This window comes from Miniopterus natalensis, chromosome 20 (assembly GCF_054644295.1).
Source record: "Miniopterus natalensis isolate mMinNat1 chromosome 20, mMinNat1.hap1, whole genome shotgun sequence".
Taxonomy (NCBI): domain Eukaryota; kingdom Metazoa; phylum Chordata; class Mammalia; order Chiroptera; family Miniopteridae; genus Miniopterus; species Miniopterus natalensis.
Window position 1 is genome coordinate 16867818 of NC_142100.1, and position 16627 is coordinate 16884444.

Sequence of the window (16627 nt, forward strand, 5' to 3'; positions counted from 1 at the left end):
CTCGGGAAACCCGGACTCTGAGTCCCGCTCTATGTTATAAACTACAACTCCCAGCAAGCAGCGAGGCCACCCTTGGATGACCACATCCGCTGCTTTTCATTGGTCCGGCCGCGGCAGAGAGGTGTTTTGATTGGTTGAGGGTGGAGTTTGTATCTGTTGAGCGCCACGCGGCTCCTGGAGCTGCTGAGAGTGCTTGACTCCAGGTGGGCTCACGCGGTGAGTGTTAGTGGGAAACATCTCCTCGGGTGTTTGGGGTTCGAATCCCGTCCTTAGGGTCGTAATGTGAGCTAAGTTTCCGCGAGTTGAGCTCCGGCGGGGGGTGGGAGAGGAATGCGTGGGCGACTCTCTTCCTTCTTTGTAGATGAACTTCCAGGTGAAGTTCATTTCCCCTGTTTACTTACAAGCTGCAACTCGCCCAGACGTGCATGATAAGAAACAAAGTTGTGCTCTTCAAAATCAGAGCAAAGTTGCTTCGTGAAGAGTTCTATAAGTGTTAATAATTTAGGTTCAATCTCGAAAATACCCACTCTTACCTGCTAGGCATTGCAGGAACTGGAAACACACCAACCTGTGTAGGAGGATCCCGTGCAAAGTGTCCGTAAGTAAGTGTGTGGAATGGGGTGGCGAGGAGAGGGCAGGGGAGCATCATTCCTCCTTGGGATTAGGATTCTCTTGTTTGGAAAAAAAAAAGTGTTGCACTTGTTAGGTGCTCTTGGATTCCTTAGGACTGGAGTTCTGTTCTCCCAATAATCAAGCATTGCTGGGGGAGGAGTGTTCGTGCATTATCTTATTTAATCCTCAGTATCTACTTTTATCAGATAAGGTTCCAAGAGGTTGTGATCTACCTAAAGGTCATGCAAAGATTTGACTCAGGCACTTGACTCCAGACCTATTTGCATCTAAACACTCCCCTGTACTTTTTCATGGCTGAAGCCAGTGTGGTCCCCACCTGATTGACCCTTATTTATCATATTCGATGATAGATACCTCTTAACACACTGTCTTTTGCCAATTTCAGGGTGGAGAAGTCTTGCTCCAAAAACTGCAGAAGGACACAGCCTGAGTGAGATAGCTGTAGTGGCAGACTCAGCTCTGGCATCACCTTCCTGGTGTGCTTCAAGGAAAACTCATCAGGACCTTTGTATCTGGAAAGCTGTGTAAATGCAGTCAGTGTGAGTAATGCTTATTAAGTTCTCCTGGAAGATTAGTCTGAGTGTGGGGATCAGGAGAGAAAGTACCTTTAAAAAAGAATCAGATTAGGGATTTAAAGTTTGAAATTGAAAATTACTTTGACTGTACTATAGGTTCAGAGTTTACCTGGGCATCAAATTAATTCTAAAGGAAGGGTGGGAACCTCTTTAATGGTCTTTTGTGGCTCAAAGAATCATTCCTGCAAGATTCTGAAGGGCTGGCCAGCCACTTTTTAGTTACTTAGCATCACAAAAAGCTAGATGGAGTTGTTTATAGCAGTCTTTGTGTTGTCTCATTAAGTGGCCCAGCATTTAGCTGTAGAGGAATCTCTAATCTACCAACAGAACTTGGTCTTTACCTTCCGGAACTGGTTTGGGGTAGGAGGGGTATCAGTGACCTTTTGTGTAAATGTTGCCCCCTGGAGTGGTGCAGCAAATAACTGGAGTTGCGCACCGAAACCTTGGTGTTGGGATGATGGCTCTAACCAACAGAGCTACCCTGCCAGAGCCTCATCCTTCACTTTTGAGCTTTAAGTCTTGTTCCCTGAAACTCACCTTATTGCTGGATGCTTATTTTTGAGGTCGTGATGTCTCGGGAGATGGACGTGGAGTGTCAGCAGTCCCATGGCAGCAGTGCCTGCTCGCAGTCCCAAGGTGACTTCTCGCAGTCCCATGGCCCCTCCTCACAGACACAAGGCTCCTCCTCACAGTCCCAGGGCACATCCAGCTCCTCCACCAGCACAGTGCCAACGTCCAGCCAGTCCTCTCACTCCAGCTCGGGGACACTGAGCTCCTTAGACACAGTGTCTACTCAGGAACTGTATTCTATTCCTGAGGACCAAGAACCTGAGGAGCCGGTCCCTGCCCCTTGGGCTCGATTATGGGCCCTTCAGGATGGATTCTCCAATCTTGGTAAGACCCTTTGTTACATAGTGTAATATTAATATTGTGTTCAGAAAAACAATTACAGATATTTGTTGCTGCAGAAAGCTCAAGACACTGCCAGTTGTGGGGCCTGTACAAGTTGATCTAGGACCACAAGAACCTGTGCTGAGACTTGAACTTGTGCCATTACCTGTCATCTTCCCTGTACTAAAACAGCTTCTACTCACCTGATGCTGGGTGGAGTGTTGGGACTATCTTTTTAAATTTCAAAATAATCCTATGAGGGTATTAGCCTTGCTTCCATTTTACAGAAGAACAAACTGAGGCTTAGAGAGAAATGGATAAACTTGTCTACAGTCATACAGCCAGTAGTTGGTAGAGGAAAGATATGAACCTACAACTTTTAGACTTTAGACTTATGTTATTAATGTGTCATTGTGAAAGAAGTGAGTAGGGTAAGAAAGGTAATGAAATTAGCAACCAAAGGGGACTGTGCAGCCTAAGGAAGGCTTGCTACAAATGAAGTGAGTGTGAGAGAAAAAGGTAGAGAGAGAGATTTAAAATGCTTGAGTGGGGTCTTGGCCAGTGTGGTTCAGTTGGTTGAGCATCTTTGGTTCCATTCCTGGTCAGGGCTCATGCCCAGGTTTCAGGCTTCATCTCCAGTAGAGGGCATGCAGGAGGCAGCTGATCTATGTTTTTCTTTCTCCCTAAAATTGATAAAAACACATTTTAAAAAAAACTGCTTGAGTGGGAAGAAAATAAGAGTATAGTTGGGTGAGTTGGGGAAGGGTGAGGGTGCTGCCATCAGAGGGACATGGGTTCAAGTCCTAGCTCTAGCTTTAGCTCTGTGACCTCAGGCAAATGATGCTACTTCTCTGAGCCTCACGGCCCTCATCTGTTAAATGGGGAAATAATTTTAAACCAGAGGTGAGGGAGATAAGCCAAAGGTTGGGACTGAATGGGACCAAAGGGAGAGATAGGTTAGTTTTTCCCAGATGCCCTTAATTTTTTCAGTGATAGAGTATCCTCTGAGAGGAGGACAGTGAGTTTGAACTTTGAAGAGGCCTAGATTCCTGGCAAAGAAAAGAATTTATCGGAACTTTCAACTCACATGTCAAAAACAATGTATCTCTTCCTTTCCCCACATGCCCTTGACTGGAAATCGAACCCCCTTTCTCCTGGATCCTAGTTCATGCTCAACCCCTTGAGCCATGCTGGCTGGGCTGGAGCTGTACTCTTAAACAAGAGACCCAAGGATGCCCTCCTGGAGTTTATGTTCTAACGGGAATATGGGGAGACAATATACAAATAAGATAATTTCCAGTTATGGTCCATACTTAGAGGGAAACAAAACAGGCTATCATCATGATAACAGGTGGGTGGTGAGGTGGGGGTCTGCTTATACAGAAAACTGAGTGGGAGAATATAATTTGAGTCGAGACACAAAGACAAAGTGGCCATTAAACTCACTGGGAACAAAAAATGCAAAGGCCACAAGATAGGTTCGGCCTGACATCTTTAGCCAATGGGCCTGGCTGGAGTGAGTAAGGAGAGGGGCACAAGGTGAGGCTGGAAGGGATCAGGGGCCAGATCCTGAGCATCTAACCTGCCATGAGGAGTGCAGATATACTAAGTTTGATAGGAAGTCTCAGGAAGGTAGGGAGTAGAAAATTATAAGTATTTTCCCGATGATTAAAAATGGTCTGAGGACTTTTAATGACTGCTTGTTATTTTGTGGTGTGTGTAAACCGTAATTTATTAAACTCATTGTTGGAAAGTTTTTGTTTCTTCTCCCCCCTCATTTTAATCTTATAACATCTTGATAAACATCTGTAATTTCAATTGCCTCCTTAGGCTATTTCTCTACTAGTAGAGCAATTTTTAAAGGTGTTTGATACATGAAATTCATCATCCCTCTGGTGTGTGCTTCTGTGTTACAGAGTGTGTTAATGACAACTACTGGTTTGGGAGGGATAGAAGCTGTGAATACTGCTTTGACGAGCCACTGCTGAAAAGAACGGATAAATACCGAACTTATAGCAAGAAGCACTTTCGGATTTTCAGGGTAGGTGACAAATAGCCACGTACTGGGGAGAGCTGGTAATCTAGTGTTCACTGTTAGATAGTGTCCCATGGTAACTCCCCACTGTTAAAACTTTGAAATAAAATGTTCTCTATTTTAGGAAATGGGTCCTAAAAACTCTTACATCGCATATATAGAAGATCACAGTGGGAATGGAACCTTTGTAAATAGAGAGCTTGTTGGGAAAGGAAGACGCCTTCCTTTGAATAACAATTCTGAAATTGCACTTTCAGTGTGGAGTAACAAAGGTAAATCATTATTTTATGGTTATTGGATTCTGTTTTGTCCCATATAAAAGGAAAATTGACATTGTGTTTTTTGCAGAAAATGATTTAGGTTAAAAAATAAGTAGCTTAGCATTCAAGATTCTACTCAGTCCTAGTTGCATTTTTAAATTATGAAAAAGTCCTATCCAGTTGGGTTTCCTAAGGCTTAATTGGTTTATTAATTTTATTTTAAGTCATAGGCTATTCATTTAATTAGCATATTGCTTAAGATAGTTCGTAGTTCATTGGTTGATGCATTTTATACCACATCAGCCTTAGCTATGAGTTGTTTTAGGCCATTAATTCATCTCCCTCATTCTTCTGTTTCTTCATTCTTTCCAGTCCTTCCTTCCTACATATATTTAATGTACTGTTATTTTATGCCAGGCATTAGGCTATGGATTTTTTTTAATAGGAATCTCAATTTAGATCTTCTTAAATACCACTTGGTTATCCTCTGAAAGTGGAGGTGTTTATCATCATCAGGTGGCATTTCATAAGTACCCATTCCTACAACTTCATAAGTATCACATGTAAACCCATTAATTATCATTCAACTCAGAATTATTGACGGAAACAACTTACAGAGTTAAACATAGCTCATAGTGATTTTAAATAATTGGACAGCAGGAATACTCTTGTTTCTTTAGTAATAATTTAAAAAGCTCCACAGAGGCCTGGCTGGGTGGGTTAGCTGGTTGGAGCATCTTCCCATACACCAGAAGGTTGTGGGTTTGATTACTGGTCAGGGCACATACCTAGGTTGTGGGTTCAATCTCCAGTCAGGGAGCACAGAGGAGGCAATGGATTGGTGTTTCTCTCCCCTACCCATTTCTCTCAAGTTAATACAAATATCTTCTCCAGTGATGATTTAAAAAACACAAAACCCACAAAACTTCCCAAAACTATGAGAGTTGAATGACTTGGAAGGGTATGTGTGTGTGGGTTTAACACCTTGAAAATACAGATTCCCACATACTCTGATTCAGTAATTCCAAGGATTTTAAAAAATCCTGCCCAGGTGATTGTCATGCAGTCTTCAGACTGGCATCTGAGAACTATGGCTATACTGGGCATCCTAAAATGTATTTCATGATCGATTTAGTTTTTCCTGCTGTGACTATTTTGTTTACTGTCTGATATAGGCAGGACAGCTGCATAGGTTTTGCTGTTTGAGAGCACCTGGTCGAGGAGCAGCTGGGCACTGAAATTTTACCTTTCCTCCATTTGACAAGCTGTGTGCCACCTTTTTCACTTGGCCTGTCCATGGGGCACCTTTTCTAATTTGATCGAAGGTGTTGTATAGGCTAAAGTTGGCCCTGATTGATAGGTCAAACTGGTACTCTACAGACTACTAATTCTTACAGACATTTTATTAGGCATTTGCTGATATTTGTACTTTCACATGAAATTCTAGATTTCTTTGATAAGGTGGAATATCTGGTCACATAGAACCTAATCCTACACTGAAGTAGAGGCTGCCTCTTTTAGATGGACAATGTGTTTTCATGTACAAGTCCTATTGCTCCCAGTTGTCTTAGATACTCAACCCAGTCTGCTCTGTGTGTATGACCTTCCTGGCTTGTGTGGACAACTGGGTTTATAGCCCCTGACGTAGACCTGGACATTTGTGAGAAATACACCTCCAGAGCCCCTCAAATTCCCAGATTCTCAGATGCTACTGGGACATCTAGGTTCATAAATGTCCACAAGCATAGAGGGACAGTTGTATCCGTGGTGGCCAGCAAACCTCATTCACTAAGCAAGTGTCTGCCTCGTGTGGACCAGCCTGGAATGAAGCATACCGAGGGGGCTCAGGTTTATGTCAGAGACTGACTGGTTCTCTAGGTGACTCCAGGGAGGTCAAAACCTATCACCTCAAATCTGAGAAACGCAAGGGTCTTAACAAATTTTACTCTTTCAAGATACTATAGGCAGTTACAAATTTATTGATGACTTAGTAGGATGGAAGTGTTTGCAAACTGATTGCAGGCTTGGCTCCTGTGGGTGGCTGAAAATGAATAGGGTGTTTTATTGTTTTGTTTTCACTTCTGAAATACAGCAGGAATAATGGAGAAATAAAGGGGAATTTTGGGAAAATTGCTATTTATTTAACTTTACAAATAGGTTCTAGATGGTTTGCATCGTAAAATACCAGGTATGTAAAGGTATAAATGGCTAAGAGAAGATAATTCTAGTATGATAACATATGGCCTAATTTTTATTTGGGGTGTTTATTTACTTGCTTAGAACAGTTTTTTTCTAGGCTCAAACTAATGGCTTTTAGGTTCTGGTTTTGTGCTGATCAGCACGGGTATTTTATATTAGTGTAACTGATTAATATTTTGAGGTCAAGGAATAAGACTAGTACTTATGTATGGATTTTATGCACTATAGTGAGAACGACACTGTATTTTCATTAAAGAGTCACATTTGTCATCATTTCCCATGAATTTCCTGATATGTTTTAGCCTAGCTAAATAATTCTTTAGGATTAGATATATGTAATTAAAATAATTGGCTTATATTCTGTATGTTTACTAAAATTTTGGACCATTTATCTTCTCTATCTAATGAATCTTCTCTTTAATGAATTAATGAGACCTATTTCTGCCCCTTTTTTCCTTAGTTTTTGTGTTTTTCGATCTGACTGTAGATGACCAATCAGTTTATCCCAAGGAATTAAGAGACCAATACATCATGTCAAAAACTCTTGGAAGGTAAAATTTTTTTCTTCTTAAGGAAATTGTACGTAATTTTTTTCTATTGCTTAGTTTTTTGTTCCTGGTTTTATTATTATTTTTTACATGCTTAGAGACAGGAAGGGAGAGAGAGAGAGAGAAACATGAATGTGAGAGAGAAACATCAATCGGTTGCCTTCTGTACGCTCCCCAACTGGGGATCAAACCCACAATCCAGCTATGTGCCCTGACTGGGAATCGAACTGGCAGCCAGGCTCGTTCCTGGTTTTATAACACTCATTATCTATGCCTAACATATTTATAGGCCACTGATGTGTAATAGGTGTGTTAGTTATTGATTTACTTAATAATCATCAATTGAAATTAATACTTTGTCCTTATACATTTTATCTGCAATAACTTTTTAAAAGGAGTTTTAGTGAGATATAATTCACGTACCATACAGTTCATACATTTAAAGGACAATTTAGTGATTTTTAAATATATTCAGAGTTGTGAAACCTTTCGCATAATCAATTTTAGAACATTTTATCACCTTCTAAAACAGAAATGTTTACTGTATTTTTGCCCCGTCAGAACTTGTGACATCTTGGGAAGTGAAATGAAACTGATCATTGAATAGGGCAAAGTTCTCAAAATATTTGGTCTCTGGACCCCTTCTAGTCTTAAAAATTACTGAGGACCCCAAAGAGCTTTTGTTCATGAGGCTTCAATCTATTGATATTTACTGTATTAGAAATTAAAATGGAGACATGTTAATATTCTTTAAAAAAATAAACACGTTTATGTTAATATAAACAACATTTAAATGAAAAAGAATTATTTTCAAAAAGATTAATGAGAAGGGCATTGTTTCACAGTTTTGCAGGTCTTCTTGCTATCTACATCTAGCTTACTAGAAGATGGCTACATCCTGATAATTTCTTTATTTGGTCTGTTTTAATATATGCCACGTAGCCTCTGGGGAACTATATACTTATGAGAGAATGAGAATGAAAAAGGCAAATAATGTCTTATCTCAGTATTATTCCGAAAATAATTTTGACTTTGTGGACCACGAGAAAGTCTTTAGGGTCCTTTAGGGGTTGCCTGATCATGCTTAGAGAACCGCTTCCTTAGGGAAGGTATTCAAGACACCTTTACCGTATTCCAGTGTCCTTCACCCTACCTTTCCTTCCCTGCTCCCAAAGACCTTTCTACCTATTGATATTTTTACTAACGTGAAAATAAAAGGAAATAGTCACCCATATTCCTGCCACATAGAATCAAGCACAGTGTATTCTATATGGCCATCTAAGTGAGATATTTTAGTTTATGGACATTAAATTGAGTAACTCATTATGTTTTCATATTTGCATTGTCTACTCGGAAGCTAATAGCCAAATTTGTGCTAACCCTTAAGAAATATGTGGGATTCTATATTTTCTAAGGGAAGATTCAGTACAAATCCTTGAACTTGTAGCAGGTGACAGAAACTTAAATGAGTCAGTTAAGACATTGATTGGCTCTTGTGGCCCTGGCCACCTAGCTCAGTTGGTTAGAGCATCGTCCTGATATGCTAAGGTTGTGGGTTTGAGCCCTGCTCAGGGCACATACAAGAATCAGCCATTGAATGCATAAATAAGTGGAACAACAAAGAGATCCATCTCTCTCTAAAAAAACAGCAAATTTATTGGCTCTTATAACTGGGAAATACAGGGGCACAGCTTACTTCAGGCATGGCTGGGCCAGGAGGCCTTTGAGCTTTATTTCGTTCTTTGAGTTCTGATTATCTATTTGGCTTTGTCTGTGGCTAGATCTAAGGGCTGCCACGGTGTTGCCAGGGCTCTGGCTTCATCTTCTGATTCAGCTACTCTTTGTTGCCCTCACAGAATTGCTCTCTCTGTGTGGCAGGAAAAATGGCTCCCAGAAGCTCCACGTTCATGTTTTCTTTCTTCTAGAAACCACAGCATCAGCATCAGCATTTGAGTCCAGGGAAACCCTGATTAGCTTAATTTTACATGTCCGCCCATCATTCTAGCAGTGGATGTTGTACTGTCAGACATCCCACTGGACTCAGGGAAGATTTCTCAGGCAAAAGGTGACTTATCAGCAGAAGGGGAATTGGAAAATGCTTTGAGCATTTGAAAAAGTAATGGTTACATGGACTATTCTTATACCATATGCAAAAATTAACTCAAAATGAAACAAAAAAGCTAAATGTAAGAGGTAAAACTATAAAACTGTAAGAAGAAAACATAGGGACACCTCTTCATGGCCTTTGATTTGGCAGTGGTTACTTAAATGTGGCACCAAAAGCATATGCAACAACAGAAAAAATAGATAGATTTCACCAAATTTAAGAACTTTGAGCATCAAAAGACTGTCAGGAGATTGAAACACAACTCACAGAATGAGAGAATATTTACAAGTCATATTTCATTAGGATCTTGTATCCAGAGTAGAGCACTCTTAACAACTAAACAACAAAAAGGTAACCCAATATAAAAATGGGCAAAGGATGTAAGTAGATGTTTCTCCAAAGAAGATATACAAATGAGCAAAAGCCACATGAGAAGATGTTTAGCATCATTAGTCATTAGGGAAATGCAAACCAAAACCACACTGAGATACCACTTCACACTGACGAGGATGGCCATGATAAAGAAATGGAAAATAGTAAGTGTTTGTGAGGATGTGGTGAAATTGGAACTCCCCCATCCACTGCTGGTGGGAAATGTAAAATGGTGCAGCCACTGGGGGAAATAATTTGGTGGTTTCTCAAAATGTTAAACATAGAATTACCACATGACCCAGCAGCTCCCTTTGTAGGTATATTCCCCCCCTCGATTGAAAACAGGTGTTCAAACAAAAACATGTGCATGGATCTTCATTTCAGTTCTATTCACAATAGCCAAGAGGTGGAAACCACCCAAGGGTCCATCAACAAGTGAGTGGATAAACAAATGTGATATATTGATACAGTCAAATATTATTTAGCTATAAAAAGGAATGAAATACTGATACATGCCACAGCATGGATGAACCTTGAAAACATGCCAGGTGAAAGAAGCCAGTCACAAAAAGCTACATATTGTATGATTCTATTGTTAATGAGATATTCAAAATAAGCAAATTCGTGGACAAAAGGCAGATGAGTGGTTGCCAGGGTCTGGGAGCAGGGCGGAATGGGAGAGTGAATACTTTGTGTGTATGGGGTTTCTGTTTGGGCTGATGAAAATATTCTGGAGCTAGATAGGGGTGATGGTTGTACATTATAGATGTACTTAATGCCACCGAATTGTACACTTTAAAATGATTACAATGGTAAATTTTATGTTATGTATATACACAATACACAATAAAAAAAGATGTCTTGGCAGACCCTTTACACCACCCCAAAACCTGTAATAGTTATAATGGTCTACTTCAACCAGGTTAAGTAGGCATGACCTTGGGCTGACCCAAGCTTTGGCGAACAGAGCCTACATAGGATTAACTACCCTAGGTTAGCATTTCTTCTCTATTATAGTATCGCAATTAATTGCAAATTTTTGAGTTTGCTGCAAGCAGGTTAATTGTGTAATACCTTTGGCTTCTTAGGTATTGTGATATTATTTAGGGTGCACTTCATGGCATCAACTGCTTATGCACTTTCTTTGAAAACAAAGAAAGAAATGCATCTATGAAAGTAATTAATTTGCAAATACTGTTTGCTGTAACTCGTTTCAGGCACTCATTTTTGACTAGGACTCTGTTTTGTTTGATGTTTCTGGGATAAGTCATTTCTGTTTGTTCTTAGTTTTTCTTAGTGTCTTTATGAGAAGTTTACCATGTGGAGTGACAGGCAGACAGGCCTGTATCAGCTTAAAAGGTGGAATTTGGAGCTGACCCCGGTCCACATTCACTTAGGCCTTTGACATGTTAGGTTGGTGAGGTTTCACCCTGTTCTCTACTAACAGGGACAATGGAAAGATGTGTATTGACTGCTTGTGTATGTGCGCACATGGGGGGGAGGGAGAGAACATGTGCAGGGGCCATGCTAATGCTCTCTGTATTGTTCCAAGTTTTTAGTATGTGTGCTGCCGAAGTGAGCACTGGACCGCCTTTATCTTGCAATAGTTGAGGCCAACTTGGGAGTGGTGGGTCTCCTGATTAAAAACTTTCTGACAATCACTTTCTATGTTTTTCCCCCTTAGTGGTGCCTGTGGTGAGGTGAAGCTAGCTTTTGAGAGGAAAACATGTAAGAAAGTAGCCATAAAGATCATCAGCAAAAGGAAGTTTGCTATTGGCTCCGAGAAAGAGGCAGTAAGTACCTGTGTTTGGCTGCTCAGCAGTTCTTAACACTTCTTAATTTCCCAGAATAATTTTGGAGTGGTGATTTTCAATGTCAGGAAGAATTTACTGCTCAGGTATGTGACTTTGTATCAAAGAATGTTGAAAACTCTTTAGTGTATTCAACTAATCTAGAAATTTATAGATTAATTTGGTTCCAAAAAATAATTGGTTGTATATAATAATGTACTATCAGGAAGTTGGATTTTTTTCCCTTCTAAGTTATCACAAGACTGTTTTTACAATAAATGAAAGAAAATTAGGGGGAAAAAAATTCCAGCCATATTCCCACCACTGTAGCCCCACAGCTGTTTTCAGTTTTCTTTTTCCTTTCTAGTCTTTGTTCATATGAATTCATGTTTTTAGATGGTTGAAATCACATTGTATATACAATTTTGTATTCTGCTTTTCCATACAAGCATTAATGCATACATAAACTTTTCCCTAATATATCCTTTTTGATGGTCAAGTCTCTATTTTATTGAGTTTATCATAATTAATTCAACCATTTCTCTGGTTGATCATTTAGATAATTTCCAATTTTTTGTTCTTCTGGTAATGTGGCAATAAATATCTTAGTGGTTATAGATTTTTACAATCTTAATTAAATTATTTTAATAGTCTCTTTATATACTAGCCATTCATTTTATTACATTTTATGTAATACACTTTTACTGCATGAATGAAATAGCCAAATGTATTGGACTTTCAACACGACTCAACAAAGTAATGTAAAATGTGACCGGTAATCTTGTTTCCTCTGTGACCAGCTGTTTCTGGCTATTATACTTTAACATTCTTTAAAAATCAATTTTTTCCCCCCTAAGACAATGCCATTCTCACATGGCAAGAGGAATTTCCTTTCTGTGTTCACTTTGTTATAGATCTTTTCCCTTGTGATTCTGGATTTGTTTCCCATTTGTGGAGAAAGAAAATACCTACCAGATTCTTAATGACTTGCAGCAAAATTTTAGTTCTTAATTTCATCTTTCAAATCATTTTGAACTCTCTTAGACCTCTATCATCATAGCACACCCTGACTTAGTAATGAGTTTAACGGCTTACAGGAAGAGGCAGGCTTTTAAAATTAAACATCTGGGTTTCTTAGCTGAAGTCCATTTTACATAAATATGTAACTCTATATCCTCTGTGCTTTCGGAGGGTGTAGTCCATGAGGTTGAGTAACACTCGATTCATCCTTTTGGAATTGTAATTGAGAACAACTCCAGTACCCTGAAGCTTCCTCTAGTTAAGAGTCTCAATAAACATGTCAGCTTGCAGTTGAAATTGAAACCTGTGTCTGCTCTATTATGAGATATTTGACTTGACAGTTTCTTCATATAGTTCAATTAAATAACATTTTTGTTAGTGGTTTTGTTTTTAAATGATTTTTGTGACTGCCAACAATTCCACAGCTAATGAGACAAGAAGAATTTAGCAGATAAGCATGAGACAGTGGAAATACTTGTTTTTGGTTGTGGGAACTGGAGCAAGTGGCTTCCTTTCTCTGAGCCTCAGTTGTTCCATCTTTAAAATGTGGATTATTATAGAACCTTGTTCACTTGAGGATTATGAGGCTTATGTGACATGACCCTTTTAAATAAAGAGGTTGGCATAAAAGCCTGGTCATTTATTGAATGCTTCTTACTTGCCATGCACTTAACAGTGATTTTAAGTGAGTTGTTTAAATCATTCACTCCTAGGCTTTGATTATTCTATCTGAGTAGGGCTGGGTTTGGAACTAGGCAACCATTACTCAACTAAGTTTAACTGTAAACATTTTCTAAATATTGGCTATTATTATTATTATTAATAAACTCTAATGTTATTTTATTTATCAAAGGATCCGGCTCGAAATGTTGAAACAGAAATTGAAATTTTGAAAAAATTAAATCATGTAAGTATTGTTGTCAAATATGGCCCATATTTAAAATCATTTATCTCAAAATACGGGAGGAGTGCAAAACATTTAAATGTAATAAAGCTGGTATTAACCTGAGTTCCTTAATTGTGTGTGTACATGTGTATACACATGCATGCATTCGTGTGTTGTCATTTAGCTGTAAAGAGCTTTACCCTGAACTTTTGAAAGGACAATACTGTGTAATGATTTCATAGTTAAGTAATTATGTGATATTTGTACTGATTTAGTTCTTAACAGGAAACATAGTCAATCTCCTAAATTTTATATCCCATACGGACTTTATCAACTGATTATGTTTGGGAAGACAATGCTAATTCAGTAAATTTGGTTTGATTACACCTGAAGTTTTAACACCTCTAAATACCTTTTGATAGTGCTGGTTTCCATTTATCTCAGTTGGAGTAAATAAAACATATTCAAGGGTATCCAATATGGTTGACAACAACTTGTGTTTAAATCTGATTAAATGGCGTCAGTGTTAATAGTTCCTATCTTTTTTTGTGCACTGATGACCTTGTTACAATGGAAAGTGTCTAACTTTAAAGATGTAAGAAGAGAAGTTAGAGTTATGGGACTGATCCCATCTTTCTTTATTTTGTTCTTTCTATTTCTTCATTAATTCATGAGCCTCCATGAAGTCATAAGCTAGCTGGGTACTGGAGTTAAACTTGAAACAAGACCTCCCAGTCTGTCCAGCTAAGGATGATCTTATTTTAACCTTCAGGCAACAAAAAGATTTCTTCTCTTTTCTCTCACCTCCTCTACAAATAGAAACTTACAGAATCACTGTCATTGACCCAGCCATTCAACTGGTTCCTTTCGAACTCACGGGTAGATCTGAAAACCGGTGAGAATCCAAATGGTTGACCCTCCTGCTTGGCTTTCTTCTAATTCCCTTGCCACTCCTTTCTCTTCTCTGAACTCTCCTTTTTCCAAGGCATCTGGAATCTCTTGTTAAAGAGAGGAGCCCTCTAATTTTCTGGGGTGGGATTGTCTCAAACATACCCCTAAGATAAATACTTTGAATGCTCAGAGAATTTTCTGATGTTGAAGGATCCCCAAACATAACATTTATATAGATCCCATGTCCATTGTAGTCGAGAGAAATTTAGAACCCTAAAAATGTCCTTGGAGATATTACTTGGCAATGTACAAGGGCATTTGGAAGCCCTTGGGAATTAAATAGGGGCTCATGAGTTCGTTTTCAGAACAATGGGTAGAGCCTGGTAGCCCAGTAGAGCCTGGCCTTTGGAGTCAGACACTGATTCACTCAGTTGTTAGACGTATTGTGTCAGGCATTGAGCACACATGGACTCAGCCATCCCTCTTCTCCTGTGGCTTCAGCCTGGTGGAGAGACAGACCTGGGATTCCGTCTCCTCTCTGCCACCTGGCTCTGAGAAGGTCATTTTGCTTTTCAGAGCCTTCCTCTGAACCTCATCTGTACAGTGGAGGGAATAAAGATACTTACCTCAGAGGTCGGTGTGAGAATGAAATGAGATGTGCTTGTACAGCTTTCAGCACAGAGAACACACTTGGGGAATGATAGAGATCCGTGATTCCTTAAACTTCTCTCTGTCTGCCCGGCCAGCGGTTGAGCATCGACCTAGGATCCAGGAGATCGCGGTTCGATTCCCGGTCGGGGCACATGCCGGGGCTGCAGGGTCAATCCCTAGTTGGGGGCATCCAGGAGGCAGCGGATCAATGACTCTCATCATTGATGTTTCTGACTCTCTGTCTTCTTCTCCCTTCCTCTCTCTGAAATCAATAAAAATATATTTAAAAAACAAAACAAACTTCTCTCTCTCGACCTAGTAGCCTCTGGTTCCTGAGATACACTTTCAGCTGTGCCAGCTCCAGCCAGTGACCCTGGGCACCGCTTTATGCTTTATCAGCTTCCAGCTACACCCATTCCCAGGTGGGTACTGCCTGTTAGGAAGCCAAGCGGAACCAAGAAGTTCTCATTTTTCCCTTTAATCTCTTCTTTTTCCATGTTCTCCTTTTTATTTTGTCAAGACACCACAGGCATATAACCTAAAGAGTGCTAAAAGGTTTATTATGCAAGCAGCAGGTGCTCATCTCTCCTAATCTCCTTCTCTGCAAACATTTCAAAACTCTTCAAAAAGAATTTACCTCCATATTCCTACGTAATATACTTAGACTGCTGTCTCGGTTTATTTTCGGTAGCATGTTGCTTTCCTGTGATGGTTACATGAGAATTTTTTTTTTTTTTTTTAAATATATCTTTATTGATTTCAGAGAGAGGAAAGGAGAGGAAGAGAGAGAGATACATCAATGATGAGAGAGTCATTGATCAAGCCCACAACCGGGGCATGTGCCCTGACCGGGAATCGAACCCTGATCGCCTGGATCCTAGGTCTCAACCCTTAAACCCCTGAGCCACGCCCGGCCGGGCTACGTGAGAATTTTATCTGTCCTTTCTAGTCCCCTTAATCATACTGCAGCCCATATTCAGTGTTTTCATTACTGTGACAATAACAAATGTTCCCGCAGAGCTGAGTATACTGTGATTGTAGGTAAGGAGTGGTGGAACTGTTTGCTGTCAGCCTGATGCCCATGGCCACACGTTCCATGACCGAACTGGCTGGCAGTCTAGCATCAGCGGGCGGCGTATCTGATACTGACGTTATTGGTATTAATCGGGCGGCCTGTGCGTGTCTCCCGTGTGCCTACTGCTATGCTGAGTGTTGGTCCTAGAAAGATCGATAACTTGACTCACCCATGCAGAGCCTGTGCTCTGTGTGAGTTTCCTTTGTCTGCCCTCCCGGAGCGTCCGGCCTGGTGGGGAGTCAGCTGCTGAGGATGCAGCGTGGGCCACGGATTCTGACCGCTGCTGGATGTGTGCGTGGGTTGTGCGGGGGATATTTTTAGCTGGGGCCTGAGGCCTGAGGCCAAGTGTGCCCAGAGGGCTGGATCACCAGGCAGGGGTGTGACACCGGGAAAGAGCGCAAGGACTCTGGGGTGACTGCCGAGTTTGGTGGCCTGGAGAAGAGGGGGTGTGGGACCTGAAGCAGGAGATGAGGCTGGGTGGTGGGTGGGATTTTAGCCTCCAGGCAGCACAGAGCCAACAATTTTCTTCGAGTCTGCCTTCCCACCTCCTCCCTTCCCTCTGGGTGCTCTCCTCCCTTCCTTCCTTTAAATATTTTGTAATATTTGACACATGTAAAGTAGTACATGTAAATTATAAAGCAAACCGGTAAGGTGAACACCTTTGGATTTGCCACTTAAGAATGAAAACATGAGT

The 16627-nt window shown here is 40.3% G+C and overlaps 1 protein-coding gene and 1 pseudogene across 6 annotated transcripts in view; one reads left to right on the forward strand and one right to left on the reverse strand.

The window, feature by feature from the left end:
- Positions 1-148: 148 nt before the first annotated feature.
- CHEK2 (checkpoint kinase 2) overlaps positions 149-16627 on the forward strand; it is a 29204-nt gene continuing 12725 nt past the window's right edge. The window contains exons 1-9 of one of the 6 annotated variants that reach the window (XM_016198621.2): positions 169-203; positions 541-602; positions 1019-1172; positions 1772-2102; positions 4016-4140; positions 4259-4406; positions 7054-7144; positions 11305-11413; positions 13284-13337. In XM_016198621.2, coding sequence (XP_016054107.2) covers positions 1778-2102; positions 4016-4140; positions 4259-4406; positions 7054-7144; positions 11305-11413; positions 13284-13337 — 852 coding nt within the window. In that variant the 5' untranslated portion in view covers positions 169-203; positions 541-602; positions 1019-1172; positions 1772-1777. Of the gene's footprint in view, positions 217-501; positions 603-1018; positions 1173-1771; positions 2103-4015; positions 4141-4258; positions 4407-7053; positions 7145-11304; positions 11414-13283; positions 13338-16627 lie in introns of those variants that run through there. The other 5 variants (XM_016198624.2, XM_016198619.2, XM_016198622.2 and 2 more) reach the window with 5 other exon arrangements.
- LOC148090804 (U6 spliceosomal RNA) lies at positions 11133-11203 on the reverse strand (annotated as a pseudogene).